Genomic DNA, 20,262 nt, shown 5'->3' with positions numbered 1-20,262 from the left:
TAGACTTTCTAAAAACTGATAAAGCTTTTGCTTCGCTATGCATCACATAACAAATTTTGTTTCCCTGTATCTTAAAGTTTAAAAAAAGGTAACACAGCTTCTTTGCTAAAGTCATCCACAACAGACTAAATGCTCAATTTAGTAAGAAAGCACTAAGGTCCATGGCTTCAATGTAAGTGAGAGAGAAAGATATAGAGAAACATATAGACACACGTCACAGAATAGTCTGAGTAGGAAGGGAACCACGAGGATTACCAAGTCTAACTAATGGCCTATACATGGAACCCACAACCCTGGCATTATTATCACCATGCTCCAAGTGAGATAGAAAAATACATAGATAGATAGATAGATAGATAGATAGATAGATAGATTAATATATATGTATACTTGTATTAGTATACTGTTAATGTTGTCAGTTTATGGCTTGTGAAATGTGCTGTCTGGAAACCTGAGATTGACTAGAAATCATAACCTCAAGCAGTCAGCTCTTGCCTTTTGTAATGCAGGAGTAAAAAGCAATAAAAAGATATATTGCCTAAAAATCATTTTCTCTAGTCAACTTTCTAAATACACATTAAACCATCACACTTGAAATAAAACACCATAAAATTATGAAACAATGCTGTTCCCTGATACAATACTCATTCTAGGGGAAAAAAGGAGGGAAAAACCCAACAAAAAGCCACCCAAAAAACCTCAACAAAAATCCACAAATCCACCCAGTTCCCCAGGTATCTTACACTATTTTTGCTATTAAGTTACATTTTCTTACTATTTGTAAATCAGTGACCAACACTTTCCTAAAGCTTCAAGATGCAAATACAATTCTAGCTTGCATTTAACTAAATCACCTTCCATAGCTTACCCATCAGCTAACAGCAACCATCACTGTAAGTAGTTTCAGAGGAATAAAAGTTATATTCAGTCTTCAATTTTTGTTTCTGTGTAAGAGAACCATAACTACACTGCAGGTTTCATTTTTTCCTTACAACACCTATACTAAAACTAGTTGCACAATGTGGGCAAGGTTTGTTCCTGTAATACACTGTGAACATTTCGTCCCAGAGCACAAGGTCCAGAAGCCTCCTCAATAATAGTGACAAAATGATCCAAAGGAAAAAAAAAAAAAGAAGTTTTTGAACTGCCAGCTTCTTACCTCTCAGCTACCAATGGGACAGACTGTCATATCTGTCTCTCCTTGTTCTGCTTTTTGTTCCCTAAAGGTAAGTGTCTTATTTTGAATCATCACTTTCAGTTGAAAAGAAGTATTACAGCTATGATTTTAAAAAAAAGAAAAAAAAAATCCTGTGAATGGGAATACTCTGGTCCTCACTCTTCAGTGAAGTTTCCCTGATGTACAAAGAAATGCACTTATATATCAGGCACAAAAGTTCTGAAAAATTTTATCGGAACATTATACAGCTGAAGGTCAGTGATTGCAGCTGTACTTCTGGCATTTACAGCATAATAATAAAAAAAAAGTTGTATGATTTTATAGAAGTGTCTCAAAGAATTCAAAGGCTGCTTAGGGAAAGGCAGAAAACCTCTAAAAATATTAGCCTTCTCCAAAAAAGCTGTGTGGTATGAAAGTTTTATATTCTGTTGATACCATACGTAATTACAAAGGCAGAATTTGTGTGGATGGAGTAATGAGGTTTTTTTTTCACTACTGACTCATCTTCCAAGTTACTGAGGCTTTTGAAACTGTACTGAATAAAGCATCACACCCTGGAACGTCACAGCTCACAGCTTGTCTGGGCTCATGGACTATTTCTTATCCAGTGTAGGTATCCACATCTCACTGAAACTAGGGGGGCTTTTTTGGGTGCATTTATTACAGCAAATACTGCTGGTAAAGGCAAAAATATTCCAAATGCCTTTTAAGTTCACAGGATTGAACGCTGAACATGCATAATAATGACAGCTATTGTCCCTGCCTCCTCTCCTATGAATTTAACAAGGAAGTATGGGAATTTGAAAACCTGCTGATTCACGATACCCAAACTTAAGTATATTTTAAACACCTTTTTTTCCATTACCATCATCTAAATTATTCCCCTCACACCAGTCAATGTGTTCAGTAATGCCATCTTGTCCCCTGCTTCAAACAATTTATCTGATCGCTTTGTTCAGGAAAACTCCTATTGCTACCAGCCCTGCCAGATTTCATGAGACACTTCAACATATTGCACAATGAGGCTGCAGAGAAACTCATATAGGAGTTAAAATGCAGCAGAATGAACCCACTACACTTAGGATTTCCAAATTTTTCCCTCTAACTTGCAGACCACCTTGCAAGCTGTAAACATACTCGTGCAACAATGTTTTGCGAAGAAAAATTACGGTACCTTTTTGAAGCCCAAAAAATACCTAAAGGAATTTCCAGCTCAAAACTCAAAATAAGTTAAATGATGTGAATATTTGGTATACTGCTACAGGGTCTGCCAAAAAAATCGTCATAAACAGAATATGAACATAATGCTGATAAAGCATTTCTTCCGAAACAGTTTATGATCAGAAACAATAATGGGTTAATGTGGAGTCATGCATCTTACTAATGGGGAACACAACTGTATTTTTGTACACCCACAAGATGATCTCTGCCAGTAATTAAACATATAAAAGAGTAACCAGTAAGAAGTAAAAAAAAAAAAAAAAAAAAAAAAAAGAAAAAAAAAAAAAAAAAAGCAAGCCTGCCTTACGAAATTATTAAATACTTGTTGTGAAACTACAATAAAAACAACTGCACTCCTGTCCACAGCCACAGAAAAACATTTCATATGGATATTCAAAAATATTAATGTCACCATGAGTTTATTAGTTATTTTCAGATGTTCAGGGACAGAACCATAGTTAGTTATCTTATTTCATGGCATTCCTTTAAAATGTTCTGAATTTTTAGTACAAGACTGAATGTGAACTACAGATTGCATGTACAATAGTTTTTGCTCTGCTGTATTGCCAGTTGGGGAAAAGATTAAAATGTAAAACTGTATTATTGATATATTTATATCAACATATAAATCCTTTCAGAGTTGTTAAAAGCTGGTTCAATATAAACATATACATGTTTTCTAAAAGAAATGGACTACACAGCTACATTTTAAATTCACCTGGGTCAAATCATACATAAGACTATCCAATGCTGACTCTGCCACTGAAGTAAATCACCCCAACTAAGATTTTCACCACAGTTCTGCCTCTGGATTCAGTCCTACAAACCTACAATCACTGTTTGACTGCATTATGTAAGTATGGATGGTAATGTAACATTTTCAAAGGCTCCTGAGTGTCAGGGGGTTTAACACATAAGTCATTTAAATGCTTTGAAATCATTTATCATATTTAGATTTTCAGTGAAGGACACTCAGTTACAAGAACTTTGTTTGCTTTGTTACTCATGAAAGATAATGAGTTTTTTTGGTTTTAACCCAATCATGTCATTTTCAGGGCATCTCTAAATAGATAAAAGGCCCTCCCAGGAAATCACTCAAAACTCAAGTTGCACAAGGAAAAAAATACAACAAACGCTATGATTCTGTATCAGTATTCAGTTGTGTTTACATCATTCTTAAGCTTTTCAGTATTTGAAAGCATACAGCAACTACCTCAGCAAGAGAAACACAGAGGATGAGATACTCTCTAGAATGAAAATATCCATTTGATTCATGATTTCTATCAATGTAAAGTAATATTTTTACATTTTCATGCTTCAAGGTGTAGTGAAAACTTCTACCTGTTTTTCTCACACATCTCTTTCAATCTTGTCCATTTCAGCATAATCCTCACTCCTCTTAATGACATAGGAGAAGGAAAATAAAGCTTGAGTTCTTTCTGTTTGTCTCCCAAAGATGGAGTTTGATAATAAACATCCACTGCAACAAAAAGTTGTTCTGTGCTTCCTCTGAAATTGAGCTCAAATGACTCCTCACAGGTTGTATGGTTGTGCAAGCAATGCTGTTCTTACCCAGTCACCATGCAAATTTTGCTCCTGTAAGTAGAAAATTATATACCCAGCAGAGATCATTCAGCATTCCTCATACACACCTTCCATTCACAAATCTCCCTTTACGTTTGCAGAAGGATAACAATTTGATTTTCAATCTCCTCTGCATTTTCCCCAATGTTATACTTTTGTACCTGAACTCATTTGTATCTCTACTAGACACAGGTATTTCCTGGTCTATCTTGTATCAAACTTCTTTTATGTGCCTTGGAAAGCAATTCCATTTTAGGATTTTGAACGACTCTAGTGCAGAACACACTGATTTATTAACAGTTGGTAATTCTGCATAATGTCAACTTGACAAATTATCTTTCCAGCTTAGGGAACTCTTTGTGTCCCTAAAGTATAAATAAATATTTTCATATGATTGGTGTTCCAAGTTTAGGTTTAGTAGAATCAAAATATTAATGAAAAATGTATTTATCTAATATTTCAGTCTCTCCGTGGCAGCTCTGAAAAGCAGGATGTACATAGCTATCACTTGCAAATTGTAACAAATCACATAAAGCTCAAAGAAACAAGTAGAAGCTTTTCTCTTTTGAAAAACCCAGCATTTCTTATTTAACATCCTAGCAATGCAGCAGTACAAGAAAGTGTTATACAAGAATCTGCCAAAACATAAACAAAACCTGCTAATCTCATTTCCTCTCAGCATCTAACTAATGAAAAATGCAACTAAGTAAACACTATGCATGCTAAATCACAGGGGGTTTAGTTAAGTGTTTAGGTCAATCATCAAATGTGCTATCAACAGCAGTAAGTCTTGTTTGGAAACAACTTTGACATAACCAAATCTGTTGAGCTAATCAGTGACCCACAAATCTAAATCCCAAATTTAAGGAGACTGATCTACACCAGGCCATTTTTGCATTTTAAAAATATAACTTATGTTAATTCATACGATTAATTGAAGAGAAGTACTTCAAAACTACATAAAACCCATCAACAGTCTCTTTTAAGTAAATAATCAGGATCACTCAAACATCTTAAACCTTACCCTCTGATGTTCTACTGACTCCATCAAGATCTAAAGCAAAATTGTAAAAAACACTGGTGCTTATCATTCTGTAATGTTTCTTGCTGTCATAATTCAATTGCACATAAGCAGTGAGGTTTTTTCTAAAGAGTTTTAAGCAGTATGTGAAGAAGTTTGCAGTGTCTACATAATAAGATAGATCACACTTTGTGACTACCCACTTGACATTTTCCTTGCAAATTTATAACTAAAGCCTTTATGCAAGTGCAGCAGAACTAAAATTTAATGGCTGGAGGACAGACAGAACAAGGTCACCCCAAACTATTATATTCTTTCGTTGACAAAAATCAAAATACTTAGGTTTTTCTTTTGTACTTGGAGAACTTAGAAGAAAAGGCATCAAGGGAACTAAAGGAATAATCTAAATGTGAACATGCTTTACCCTCCCCCCTTCCTATCTCCTTTAAAGTTTTGCCAGCCTAAATTTATTCTCAAGTGTAGATGTTTGTGGACAGTCTTTTTCACATGGTGCCTTGGAAGCTGAGTCAGGAGCTCTTATTCCACTGCTGCTCAGGTGAAAGCCCCCTAAGGAAGACCACAGCTACTACAGAAGGCAATGTGGACCAGCTGTAGGGGCAGCTCGCTCTTCTCCCCTAAGTTTACCCTGGTCATGTCTCCTTAGGAAGTGGAGGAAATGAGCTGCTGCACATGCCCTTCAGCCGCGGACAGGTCAGGGACCAGCACTTTCTAGGAAGGGAGTCAGTCAGATGTGAAGATGCGATGAGATCCCCTATGCAATGCACTGTGCCTTTCTCCTATTTCACACAGCACACTTTCCAGGTCTCAGGCAACTGTACTTCAATTACCAGGGTAAAAAGAATACAGAATGCACATTTTGCTCTGAAGTTCAAGGGTTTTAAAAATCTAGTGAAAAAACATGTATCCTTCATCCCATGACAGGAGAAGGAAACCTTTACACAGGGTGATATTTCAGCTTTTCCATCTTCAGATTAATGTAAACTGTAATCTTCACTGCTGCCATTTTCACAAGGTAGTTTTTACTATTTCCTAAGTGCTTGAAGTAGATAGTCTAGAATTATTTACATGAACAAAAACAAGGGCATCACAGCACTCACAGAAACCATTATTAGTCCCACCATTTTCCTATTTTAGAATAACATGGCAAAAGTGTGGGAACAAGCCTCAACTTCTTATTTTCCTCTAATAATGGAGACTGAGGGAAACATCACAATCAGTACATTTATTTCAACCAATTCTGACAGTGGGAAATGAGGGCCAAGTTAAATATTTTATCCTCTTGCATGCAAACAGCAAAGGCTCCTTCTTTAGAGCAGCTTTTTCTGCATCTCTGAGGGCGATCTCAGGCAAAGGCACGGTAAGCAAGCAGAGTGATCATTAACAGCGAATAACACAAATGAGCCCCAAAACCTCACGTCATCCTGAACTCCCATCCAAGCTGAGTGCAAACACCTCAGTGCACAAGAAGAGCAAGCAGGTTTTAACCACCTAACCACTGTGCAGGCTGCAGCTGCACACTGCAACTCTACTGCTTCATTAACTATGTCAAATTAATGCTGAATCCTAAACAGAAGCAGGAGTTACAGTGAGTTTTAAAAATTAGGCAAGCAGCAGTAGCAGCCCATAATACCTCAATCATCTCTAGTCTTCAAGTCAAATAAAAAAGAAAACCCAGTATTTCCATAATTCTGCCTAACTTTAGGCTTATAATCATAAAACTGGGCACCTTCTCCAGCTGCATACTTTACACACGGAAGGCCCCTTATGAGAGGAGCCCACAGAATCTTTTGTAACTCTCCATTTGCACTAATACATGACAGAAGTCTGGGAAGTTTACTGACCTGCAACAGAACTAAAAAATTGTCTTCAGCTATTAAAGTAATGAAGTATGTATTAAACTTATTAAACTAAGCAAGCATGTAAATGACTAATTTCATGTACATTGTTGTCTTGCCCTCTTACTTCCCAAAACTTTTACCAAACATCTGACCCTATGCAAACAGTAGACTGGCAGGTGACAATTTTGGATTTTCAGCTAAGCATCATTTTTCTCCAGTCAATTCATGTCGATGATTTTGCTCTGTTTTGGGAAAGTAAAATACTACCTAAACCCACTCGAAGAAAATGTTTCCACTTGCCTACTTCAACTACACTTAAAGCAATTCCAACACATCTCTAACTTTTTCTAGGTGGTACAGATTGAATAATTCTCCTTACCACAAAAAGACTGAACACCACATTTAGTGTTAGCCACATATCAAGCCAGAAACAGGGCTTTCTGAACAACATACACATGAAAACAGCTAAAAAAATTACAGAAACATTAAATCAGGCCACCTGTCCTGGCTGGTAGAACACATTTGTCTTTCATATCATTGCTGCAACCATGATGACCCTAAGGGTATGGGCAAGACTGGTTTTGGGGACAGAGGTATAATCTAGGTATATACTTAGAAAAAGTAGATTAACTTTCCCATACACTGAAGAAACACCTGTGCCTCCAAAAGCTGGTCTACTTTTTCCAAATTAAGTAGTCAGCTGTGCTACTAAAAATGTAACACTTACCTTCAGAATTTGTCCTGCAGAATGATGAGGGACAAGAAAACTAAGCTGAAGAAAGTTAAGCACCACTGATTAACCAGCTAATAATCCCAAGATGAGAATCATGCTCACCATTTCCCATGCCCTCTTCTGTAACTACCTTCGTGGACACCCAAAGAACACAAGTCCTTAAAACTTCCATTTGTGTCATAATTTTACTAGGTAACCTTAAAAGAAGTATAAATCCATTTGGACCATAAACTGATATAAATACCCATTCGTTGTTATGGGGCCTTAAATAGCCCTCAGAAAATTTTTTTTTTTTAAAAAAAGAACATCTCTTCTTTATACAAGTGTGGAAAAAACACCTTGCTAGCCGAAGTCAGAAAGCCACTCTAAATCAGCAAACTAAAATAAGAAGGACAAAAAGAATGCTAATAAGAAAGCAGCTAAATCACTGTCTCTCTCAATGGTGTCAAGGAGTGTGATGTAAACTTGATCTGAAAGGGGGGAGAAAAAACATAGAAAGCAACCAAAAAAAAAATTTTAACAATCTCTGAAAGCTGCAAACTTAAGTTTCTCAAAGCACTGGTCTAGTTCTGTTTACTTTGGGATTCCAATTATAGCAGTTCCAACACCAAACAGTATTTTCTACTATCTGAATTTCAGCTGTGCTTCAGCTCAGGCAACTGAATTTTAAACTGTAATGCTGGAATTCTTGTTATACCACTGAGTGATGTCATTTTCAGTATAATATAATGCATCAATTTGCTATATAATAATATACATCACTGTAATATACATTAATGTGGTTTTGTTTTTACCTTTTGAATCTCTCTTCGCAAGTCACTTGAGCAGAACAGGAAGTGTTAATTATTCACCAGAAAGATTTCTGGTCTTTCCTGAATTAGTCACACAAGAACTTTAATAGACAAAGGAGAGACTGCATCACAGAATAATGGATAATAATGGGGTCCTATCTTCATCAAGAGAGTGCTGCAAAACCACCTGAGACTCGCAGATGTGTAATGCAGGCAGTTCTTGCTCTTCTAATTGCATAGCAACTCTTCTGATTGAAAGAGATTTCCTCCACCCACCACAAACACTTCCTTCTAGGTGAGCCACCTGGGAAACAACATGTCAATGGGGCAATGTTGTTCTGCAGCAAGTTCTGATTTAAAACAAACACCTGATTCTAAACGAAAATACTCCTTGCTCCTAAATATTCCTTGCTGCAGGAATGTGTCAGCTGACACATTAAATGTAAAAATCCATCATCTCTCATTCAAGGCTCCTAAAGCACTGTGGGATTGAATGAAGAGGGATATATGACCCACAAATTAAAACAGAGTACATGTAGAAAAAAGCATGGATTGACTGTCAGACAGTGTATCAGCAGCAGAAATAGCAATAAATCCTTTCCAAACTTAAATGTCAAGAAGGGGACTTTCATTAAAAAAGGAACATCCTACTACCCATATCTTTATGGGTTTATAGTCTCTGTAGTCCTGTAATAAACAGATGTCTTTAAAAAAATCAGCATTAAAACACAACATCTAAAGCAGTACCCAAGAGAAAGTTAAACAGGAACACATCCAGTGTCCAAAATAAAACAACTGCTCATAAGCTACAGTAAGAATAGAAGAATATGTAGTGACATTCAACACTATATCCAGAGCATTCTAACATCTAACTTGGATGTTAGATTCTGGAAAAGAATTATACACCAAAATAGATATGCTAGGAGTATCACAAACACACCACGTATTTGACAAAGCCAGGAATTAACAAGCAGCATAGTCCACTTTCCTAAATAAGAGGAGTCAACCTGCTCCACCTTAATTATTATTTCCAAGGCAAGTTTAATTTCAATTATTTTGCCAAGAAGTACTAATCATAAGGTGTCAATGACAAGAAAAATATATTTGAAGTGTGCAAATATTATTGCTAATTGCTTTCTTTCAAAAATTCAAAAATGAATCAGCACCTAGGGAAGGTTCTGAATATATATATGGACTAATCCTAAAAGCCCTTTGTAAGTTATAGCAAAAATGATGGTTCATCCACACATCTATGTAAAAAATTTTTAAAATCCCCAATATTTCAGCTTCTTCAAAGAATTTAAAATGTATTTTAAATTACATAAAATTCTGAGCATTGAAAAAATTTATATTACAATGCTTTTTTCCAATTAAAATGGAGTAATTATGCTAACATGCTTGCAAATTAAAAGTGGAGAGAAATCTTCATTATGGAAACATGCTATATAAGAACTGCTTTAATTCCCTCATAGAAGTACACAGTCAAAAGTTTATTCTAAAAATAGAAATTAATGGATTTTGAATTGATAAACATGTTAACAATTCAGGGGAACATTTGAAGGCTCTCTGCATGAATAAGTGAGCATTTGTTAACACCCAGACAGTTTTGGAAACCATTACTGTCCATTAGTCCACTCAAGGAGATTACCAAAGAAAAGGTAACAGGAGGGCATTAAGCAATGAACAAGCATTACCAACACCTTGTCCTGCAAACTGGCATCAGCAATACCCAACCCAGAACTCTTCTTGGTCAGGTAAAAAATGCATTTCACTCAGTTACAGTGGATACTTGCTAAAGAAAAGTTTCAAAGACACTTAATTGATTTATCAAAATGCCAGGCTCCTTAATATTGACATTATCTTGGACCAAAATAGCATCTAATCTATAGTTAGAGGACAATACAATTTCCAGTACTGAGGGACTCTCACTAAATGACAGCATTTTGCCCACTTTATATATGCAGTTCCCTCTAAGACACCGCTGAATATAATAATTAGAGATAAAAATGCTGCATTTATGGTGACTGAGTTGATGTCAGTAACAGTCATAGTGTGAAGGACGGCTGTGTTTTAGCAATTAAACCAATGAGGACACGACTTTGGATTCTGCTTTTCCAAGGGCACAACTAGGCGGTTATCATGAAACCAGCCTGCTTTTCACTCTTTTAAACACTTCTTCAAATCTAATATTGTGCCCTCCCCTTCCTTAGATGCTTTGGATTTAAACAGGACTTTCAACTTAAATAGTACATTCAACCAAGCAGAAGTTAAATATATACATTACTAAGACAGGCCTTCAAATAAACAACTCACCCAACATTAGACACTATATAATCTAAGGAGCCAAAATCTAAAGACAGTAATCATCAACCCAACTCTTTTTTCTCTGTCTGACTGCTCATTAAAATTATTTTAGGAAAACCGGTTTTTATCTCCATTCAAAATTTTTCATTACTTCCAGTTAGTCTTTAATTTACACAAACATTGTAAATCCAACACTAGCCAAAGTACATTTATTAAACGACTTAACACTGATGAAAGTAGTATTAGAAATAAAGTTCCTTAAAACGCTAACAAAATTACCACAATATTTAGAAACTGAAGTTCATCTTCCTTGTATTGATTTATATTGTTCTAGTTCAGAGCATGCAAATGATGGCCAGATTAAACGGATGGAACTGAACAGGATACCTCAAAGTCTTTCATATACAACGTGAAACAGCATTCTCTGCTGCACAGATGTTAGCTGACACATTAAATGTAAAAATCCATCAACAATTTTCTAATACAACTTCTCTGTACAGGCAAGAACTACACTTACCACAGTGCTACTAGTCAGATGCTATAAACAGAAACTGAACACAAAACTGTAAACATCTTCCTTCTCCTCATGGAATACTGAAACTCTTCAACTACTATGTTTTCCTGAGTACAGGTAAGGAATAACTTAGAGTTAATGGAGCTATGCATTACAATACACTGTTTGACATTCAAGATTTCAAAAAAGTGTCAAAAAAAAATACAAGTTTAGCCCCACACTCTGTAAGTATATAAACTTACCACCATTTCAAACAAAAGACCCATCTCTATTATAAAAATACCTTTACATCAAAATCCTAAATTAGACGATAATGACTGGGCTTTTCTGCAGAATCTGTAAATACCAACGCACTACTTCTGTACATTAATGTCATCTCCACAGCCTGAAACCATTGTGGTCATTCACACAAAGGTTTTATTTGTCAGAACCATTTCTTATTCAATGCATATGGTGTCCTCAACAATATTTTATTACATGGCCCTCTCAGTGTCCCAATGAGACGCCATTTTAATATCTACAGCTACTCTGACCTAAGTTCCCTCACAGATCTATCATCAAGAGAAGTTTTGCAGCTACTGATTTTCAATTCTTCTTCCAAAAGCAAAGAAGGGACTCCATCCTAGAGAGCTGTGCCCGTTCATAGACAGGAAATATTTCTGACATGTCAGTTAAAAAAGGAGAAAAAAAAAAGGGAGAAAATATCAATGGAATTTACCAGCCTAAAGTGAATATGAAGTTTATCTTACCCCAAATAAGGGTTTCAACATAATCAAGATCAAACACTGTCCAACAACACTCACAAGATATTTGTCTTAACTTGTGAAGTACGTTAATTACATCAGTCAAGGTTGCGTACTTGAGAAGACACATGAACACAATTACATTTTTAACTTCAAAGCATATAAGCAGTAATTGGCTGAGAAAGTATATCACAATTACAATTTTTACCCACTGGCTCTAAAGAAAGCCTATGTCTATTTATATGCACTAACTTCTAATTTAAAAAGAAACTAAAATCCAATAATGGCATAGCATGTTAGTGAAAACATTCCAGTCAAAACCAGACATCTCCAATAAATACAACCATCAAGGATCATTTTCTCTAGTTAATGTTTTGCATCGCTGATTTCAACACCTCAAGAGAAATACTGAGTCATGAGACTTACCCCAATTTGAGACTTCAACAGCAGTCCAACATGTAGCAACAATATTAACATCAAATTTTAACAGAAGTGGTAAATTGTTTGAAATTTGGCATCAAAACCAGCAGCAGCATTTCCACAAAACTGATATCTGTATTATAACCCTGTGACTGACTGGGTTTATCATCAGAAATTTCTGAAAACCAAAAGCATCTTCACCAAAAGGAAGCATTACACAAAACACATCTATGGCACCATACAACATCTGAACACTTTACTAATTAGCATTAAGACAGATATTTCCTAGCACTAACTGTGGAATAATTGTCAGCACTGCCCACACACCTTTGACTAATCACAGTTTACAGAAGACATGAAGAAGATTCTGCCACACAGGAAGACAGAAACCCAGAAGGCGACCTAGACACAGTAACTTTTAACTCCTCTAAGCTCCAATCTACTTCTTCCTTGTTTGTTCCACTTGTAAGAACAGCAGCTACGATAGTGAATGTCATTCTGACTGATGAGGAAGTTACGATTAAAAGGTGCTGGATATGCCTGTCTATAATTAACATAGAACACATTCAAAATTAGAAAATATATATAAAACATTTTGTATACAGATTTTGAATAAATTCATGGTTTAAGCAAGAGGGCTTTTTCTTCAAATTCTGGCTGCACTAAGTTAACAGACATTTTTAATCAAGCAGGCCTATTTTTGGATCTTCTTAAATAAAATGCCCTCACACACCAGCTGTTTGAATTTATTCACTCCTTAGAATTATCACACAGCAAGTTTAAAGGAAACAAAATCAATTACTTTTTTTTTTTTTTCCCACAGAGCAAATGGTTAAATTCAGGAACGTCTTCCTGCAGGACATTGCAAGGGTCAAGACTACATATGGCCTCACCAATTCATTATGCAAATTTATTGAAAAATAGGCAAGACCTACTAAGCTGTAAATCTATAAAACAGAGGACAACCTTGTGTCAGACCGCCAGAAGCAAAGGAGGCATACCAAGACAAGCATCACTGTGTGCTTGCTCAGTCCTTATGCTTATTCCCTCAGCATCACTTATCACCCAAATCAGAAATAGGGCTGGATGTATCTTTAGTCTGATCCAGAACAGCTGGTTTTCATTAAGTAACAGAATCTCCTTTCTGTTTTGTCTATTCTATTAAGTACTGCAAAGGAAAGGACTGTTTTCACATTCCTAGAAAAGAGCTTATTGCAGTTAAAGTATTAAATCCAGTTCATCTGCTTTCACTTCAAGCGCCAATACGCCCCATTTCACAAGGTAAGCTTCCACAGCAAATGGAAAACTTAGCAAAAATGTGGTACCTTGCAACTGCAGTTGCAAGAGGCAAGAGCTCACTGTACAAAAAAGTGGTTAAAATTTATATCTTTTGATTTTTTTTGATATGTCCTTCTAGTTGTATTATGACTGAGGGAAATCACAATGTATCATTCTTTCTCCAGCATATTTTTATTCCAACAGGGAACATGACAAAGCTCAATTCCTCACCACCACTCTCTCCTCAGACAGAAGCTTCTCTATCTCATAATTCTCCATACAGTCTAAAATTAAGATCTAAGCAAGTAATTTCAGTGTCTCTCCAATATCCCTTATCATACACTGTAGCACTCTGTAGGAAAGTTGTAAATAAATCAATTTCTCATCAGACTCTTTGTTCCTCAGTTAAATAATCTGTCACTTCTATCTGTGCAACACACCAGTAGATATATTATTACAGCAGTTAATGCTGGATTTAAATATAAACTGCTTCATGTTCTTTTACCCAAGAATTTAACAGATGTTATATAAGTTCATGCATAATATTAAAGAATTACAATATAAAGTACTTTTAGTCTTAACCTAAGAGCAAAATAGGGTACACTGTCTCACATAAACCAACAAATTCACTGCTTACTCCAGCATCTAATTCAAAATGCCAGCCAGTGAAAGGCTGGCTAAGGAACTGCATGACCCAGGCCCAGAGAAAACAGCTTCTCAGAGGGAAAGGTACATATTTCAACAGTTTACTCTAACCTCATTTACAAACATCTAGGTGAGGTTGCAACAACAACAACAATTAATGCAAAATTAGGTTTAGGGAGGCATTATGCATTCATGATGACCTACACTGCCCATGAGATTTGACAGTGTTTATTAAAAAGGCAGTATTTATTAAAAAGAACACTCAGAGTTCCTATGGAATGAACAGCTGTAACCACCAAAAGAAGAAAAGACTAGTCAGAAAAGAGGCTTCTAAATGGCACATATATATATAACCATTGTTTGTTTAGGAGCTAAAAGCAAGCTTTGGTGATATACACTCACAAACTCATCATGCTTATGTTAAATGATTCACCGTTTGATCAAATGCTTAATTTTAGCAAACAAAATTGAGGAAAGAGCGAGATTGGCATGGCAAGGATCTGATGATACATAAGTGACTGGAAAATCCAGACTCAGAAATAAACTCTGAACTGGGCCTGCATAGAATGCTTGGGGCACAGTGTCTCATCACACTTATGATGCATGCAGTGTTAGAGAAAGGCAGAGCAAACAGCAACATCCTGCAAAAGCCCTGCTGGCATGTTCTCAAATAATATTGCTAGCAGTTTTAGCTGAGAGCAGGACCTTACAGATGCCAGAACTAAGATGAGATGAAACTAATCATACTGTGTTTTCAATCAACTTCCTGCTGGCTACCACCATTTCAAGAATGGAATTCATTTGTTTTATGTCTATTAACATATTTCCTTCTTTTCTGGTTCTAAGGCACTAAATGCAGTGGTATGGTATCAGTCTGGACAATAAAAAAGACAAGCGGAAGCCACTACAGTACAAATAGAACTGTGAAAGTATTACCCTCTCTGGCATACTCACTTCACAGTATAAGCTACCACCAGCTTACAAGCCCCTTCTCTGCATATAACCATTTAACAGTCCCTCTGATGGTTTCACTCACAAGTGAAACATTCATGGAGATCTTTAAAAGCCAAAGGGAAATTGCCAACAGGTACGTCAATAAAGAATCAGCCTCATCTCTAATAAGCAAAAAGGTTTAACTGAATACAATACATCCAGTAATATTTTCACATATTTATAAAATCTTCAACCTCGAGCTCATATACGCCATAAGGGAAAGGCTTCTGAAATCCAGTAGTCTAAGAAAAAATAAACATTACATGATTCTATGATTCTCTGGTCTGTTAACCAGGAAAATAAGAAAGCATTTTTCCAGGTCTTAAGAATCAGAAGTTAAGGACAGCATACTTCAGATGAAATAATCTAAAATAAAAAACTTGCACTGAACCATTTCCAATCTTTGTACACTAAGACTATTCCAATAAATAGCAAGATAGTTGCTAATGACTGAAGTTAAAGATGTAACAATTGGGAGAAAGGGGAGCAAAATATTTCCAAACACTAAGCTGTATGAATTTTTCATAAATAACATGAATACTGATGAGGTTTCCCAATTGAGATTATCTGGGTAAGTGAAATGATTTTTTAAAATATAAAGATCATCTCAGTGCTCCAATTTAAACTTTACTTGAGCAGAAATGACAGATTCTAAAAAGAGATTCTAAAAAGAAGGGCAAGTCTGTAGACTTAAGGATGGATTCCATGATCTTCAACAAAAGGCAAGCAAATGTTAGTTGTTGACCTTAAGCAGATGTTTCAGAAGTTCTTAACAGCCTCACTCAAAAGTATCTTCTTTCAGCTGCTCATTTTTCAGTCTCTTAGATCTTGAAACATCAGGAGTTTAGTAGTTTTCCGGTCTCTAGAGATTCTTGAAACCTAGAGGATCTGAATTTCTAAGATAAACCCAAGTCTTTAAAGGAAGAACCCTCCAACTTCAATGCAATAGTACATACTAGTCTGCTCCTGCGATCTCTTTGCATGCCATCACTACCAACACGTGTCTCTGGAGCGACTTCTGTCCCTGCTCAACCAATGGGCAAACTTCAGCACAGCAACCCACAGCTTACTTCAATGTTAATACTCATTTCACTTTTTTCCTTCATGTTTCCTGTCATTGTGGCTTGCTGCAGAAAGCATGCATCTTACTACAAAGAGTCCTGCAAGCATTACACAAAATCAATATTTAAAAAAAAAAAAAGAAAAAAGAAAAATCTTTTATACTTGGTAAAATCTAAACTTTATTGTTAGACCCCAGACACAGAACGGCTCTGCTGCTTACCTGGCTTGGGCTCACTCAAGAAGAGCTGTGAAAGGTTCATTGCACTGACAGGGAGCAGAAAACATAAAGTAATTCTGTTCCTCTGCGCTATCTTATTTACAAGTTCAATTGAAACTACTACATTCACTTACAAGTTCAGAACTTTTCACAGTTTTAAATGTCCTGGCCCTGTTGCTCCAAAACATGACTTGACAGACATTAAGGTGTCATGAAAGTCACAGGTAAGATGCCGTCTCAAGATGTGTTGCTGGTCATTACCTCAGCTGAAATCTAGATCAGCAGAATTTGAACTTCAGACGAATATAAGTATTTTTGCTATCGTGATTCACTTTCTTTTACTAAGCTGGCATAAAACTGGAACCCCTTAAGAACTCCTGACAATGCAACTTCAACAGAAAGTCACATCTGCACTGATTCACCAGAGAATCCATTCAAGCACTAGCAAGGTCTAGGTAAATAAGGTCATGTAGACACTCAAGCTTTTTCAGGACTGAAAAGTACAGCAATCAACTCTGGAAACTGGCATCAGCACAGTTATTTTTAAGTGGAAAAATAGATATTGAGTTTGCCACTGTTTATTGAAATGCACCTGGCAGACACTTACAGAGACTGAAAAAAAAGGGTAATTCGTTCATTGTATTAGTGGAAAAAGTGAGGGGTTTGTTCCACATTGCTGTCTGTCAAAATTATCATACAAAAACACCCCTGCACGGATGGCACTCTGAAGGGAAAAAAAAAAAAAAGGAGAGGGCAAAAAAATACCACTTGATATCTGCTTGTGCAAGGGAAGCATGTTAAAAAAAAACCAAAACCAGCTTTAAAGGCAATGGGCTTTCTTGAAGCCTCCTGTAACCATTCAGCAGATCCTTGAACACAAAGCACCAGATTTTCTTCTCATTATCAAAACATGCTGAACTAGCCAAGAAGTTGAGCCCAAAGAAAAAGTTCACTTTCAACTTTCTACAATTCTCCCATAAGTATCACGTTACAGAAGTCAGTGCACTGCATTAGAGATAGCAAAAACTTGTTCTCCACTACTTTACAAAAAAAATCAGACCCAAATATGGGAGCCAAAAAAAAAAAAAAAAAAAAAAAAAAAAAAAAAGAACCAAAATAATTTACTATGCATTTATAATCGGTCTTGCAAGATCACTCCCAACAGGGCCATGGCATTTGTTGCAATTCAGGCTTCTGTCATAACTCAAAAATGGGATTTCATTTAAAATCCTGCCAGTTCAATAAAGCAAACAAATGTACAGTGACATCATTAAATCACTCTTATTGCATCTCTCTTCTCTCAGCCTCCACTTCCCCAGAGTACCTTAAATTGCATGACATAAATCCCAAGAAGGTACAATCAAAGACAAGTGTAAATCTCAGGTGGGCCCTCAAAAGTCTATTTAGTCACATATTCTTTGAATTTTCCATAAATAAGAACATTAGGGACTAATGTTGCTGTGATAGACACTAAAGACATTTTATGACGATGTGTATCTGCTAGAATACCATCCCCCATGGTTCATCTGACTTTAAAAAAAAATAGTAACAGAAATATCTTCATCAGACACGACCCTAGAGGTGGTAGTTTAGGAAGGAACAGATTTACTCTTTTCTTTTCCACCTTTGGCAAACAGGAATGACCCCTACTTCCTTCTCCCTAAAAGGGGATCAGCAAGGAGCTAACAAGGGCCTCATCTATTATGAACCATTTCGCTTTCATAAGGTGGAGAAAGAAGTTTGGTTGTTTTTTTTTTGCCCTTAGCCTTCTTCCCTCATTAGTTATGGTGCCCTGCGTGAATTGTAACGACAGCTCCTGGTTCCCGGGCGCAGGGCAGGGATGTGTCAGGGACACCCGTCAGGGCACCCAGGGGCCCGCATTACTCATTGCGCCTTTGAGGAGCTGAAGGCAGGCCCGGGAGCGCAGCCCGCAGCCCCCGAGGAGGGGCGGCCTCTCCAGGAAACCTGCGAGCCCGGGGAAGCGGCGGGGCCTCCCCCGCCGGGCTGCCGGGAAGGCCGCGGTGTCCGGGCGGCGGGGGGGCCGCGGGCGGCCTCGGCACCCCCTCCCCCTCCGCGCCCGGGGGCAGCGCGGCCGCTCCCCCCGGGGCACCGGCCGCCGACAGCGCGGTCCGGCCCCCCGGGACCGGCATCCACAGGCAGGGAGACATCCCTCTTCCCGGGGGGGGGGAAAGCCCCGCGGCCCGCCCGGCCGGGGGCCCGGGCCGCCCCCTCCCCGCGGCGAGCTGCGGACCCGGCCACCGGCCGGCGCTCGGGGTAACGACCCGACCCGACCCGGCCCGGCCCCCCCGCCCGGCCGCGGCCCCCCCGCGCCTCGCCCTTCGCCCGGCCGCCCGCCCCCCTCCGTCCCTCTCCGCCCCAGCCCAGCCCCGGGCCCGGCTCACCCCCAGAAGCCGCAGGGGCAGCGCGGGGGCAGGCTGGGCGCCTTGCTGCGCTCGCTGCCGGCGTCTCCCATGGTGGGGCCGGGGCGCGGGGCGGCGGCGGGCGGGGGGCGCGCGGCTCCCGGCCGGGATTCCAGGCCGGTCAGCTGGAGCCGGGCGGCACCACTGGGGAGGAGGCGGAGGGGAGGGCGCGGGGGGGCCCGGCCGCACCCTGCCGATGGGGCGGGCAGGGGAGCGGAGAGGCGGCGGCGCGGGGACGCGGAGCTCCGTGCGGCGGCGCCGCCCGCCCGCCGGTGCCGGTGACCGCTCGGCTCCCGCAGCGGCGCGCGCCCGCCCTCCCCGGAGCGCCGCTCGGCCCCTCGCGCAACAATGCGTTGCCCCCCTCCGGCACCGCGGCTCCCCCCGTCCTGAGCGCGATGGTTTCGTCAAGCCACCGAATCAGCTGGGAGCGGCGCGTACCACAGCACATCCCCGGGGGAAGTTGGGGTAGATCGCGTGCGGGAACTGGGTGAGAAGCGAGTTTGGAGAGCACCCGTAGGCTCGAGAAGAGAACAGGATTCCCAGTAACGAGTCTCAGGCGGGGCTGAAGCCCACAGGGCTGCCGGTCCCGCTGCCCTCTTTGGCCTCTACCCATACGTTGGGCACACAGTGGTACAGCCAGGGACGGACGGGGGGGGGGGAAGGGGGGGGGGGGTGCAGCTGCCTCTCGCACATGCGCAGCCGGGCCCCCGACGCGGAAGTGTGTTGGAGGGAGCGGGTCCCGGGGGGCCCGTCCCGGGCTGCGGGTCCCGCTGTGCCGGGAGCTGCTTCGCCCAGGGGGGCACCGAATATCTTTCACTTGTCCTGGCCGCTGCCGGCGCAGTGCGCCGGGGCTGTGTGCGCTCGGGAGCTCTCACCGGAGGCTGGGCGGCTCTGGGGGGCTCCGGTGAGGTGCAGGGTGAGGGCAGGGACTTGTTCCCTCTGGGCTCCGCTTGGAGAGAGATCTGCAGGGCCCCGAAGGCGACGTTTGCCCTTCTGTTTGCCGCCTTATCCTGTAGATGCTCCTTCTCGTTCCCCTCGGTCCGAAATAAAGCCGTGTACGTGTTTGACGTGCTCGGGGGTCTCCTGGCCTGTGTAAACGCCACTTGCTATGGGAGGACGCGGAGCTGTGGGCCGCGCTGGCCCCGCGCTCCGGGAGCTGCCAGAGGTAAGGGATGGCAGGGAGGGAAGAGCGCAGCGGGCACCGGCATTACTGGCTGCCGCCCTTTGACGGACAGGAAAGCAGAGGGGAATTTCCAGCACCTGGACTCGAGAGCTGAGTA

General features: G+C 39.8%; 1 protein-coding gene across 1 annotated transcript in view; it reads right to left on the bottom strand.

Moving 5' to 3' along the window:
• Positions 1-19,649, bottom strand: part of ZFAND3 (zinc finger AN1-type containing 3) — a 135,085-nt gene extending 115,436 nt beyond the window's left edge. Inside the window, 3 exon segments of the mRNA XM_066178423.1 lie at positions 18,965-19,209; positions 19,211-19,336; positions 19,338-19,649. Coding sequence (XP_066034520.1) covers positions 18,965-19,209; positions 19,211-19,336; positions 19,338-19,595 — 629 coding nt within the window. The 5' untranslated portion in view covers positions 19,596-19,649.
• Positions 19,650-20,262: the final 613 nt, after the last annotated feature.

The sequence above is a fragment of the Chamaea fasciata genome, unplaced genomic scaffold, assembly GCF_029207755.1.
Source record: "Chamaea fasciata isolate MVZ Bird 193981 ecotype frontalis unplaced genomic scaffold, bChaFas1.0.hap1 SCAF_3, whole genome shotgun sequence".
Taxonomy (NCBI): domain Eukaryota; kingdom Metazoa; phylum Chordata; class Aves; order Passeriformes; family Sylviidae; genus Chamaea; species Chamaea fasciata.
This window is presented reverse-complemented; position numbering and strand designations above follow the sequence as displayed.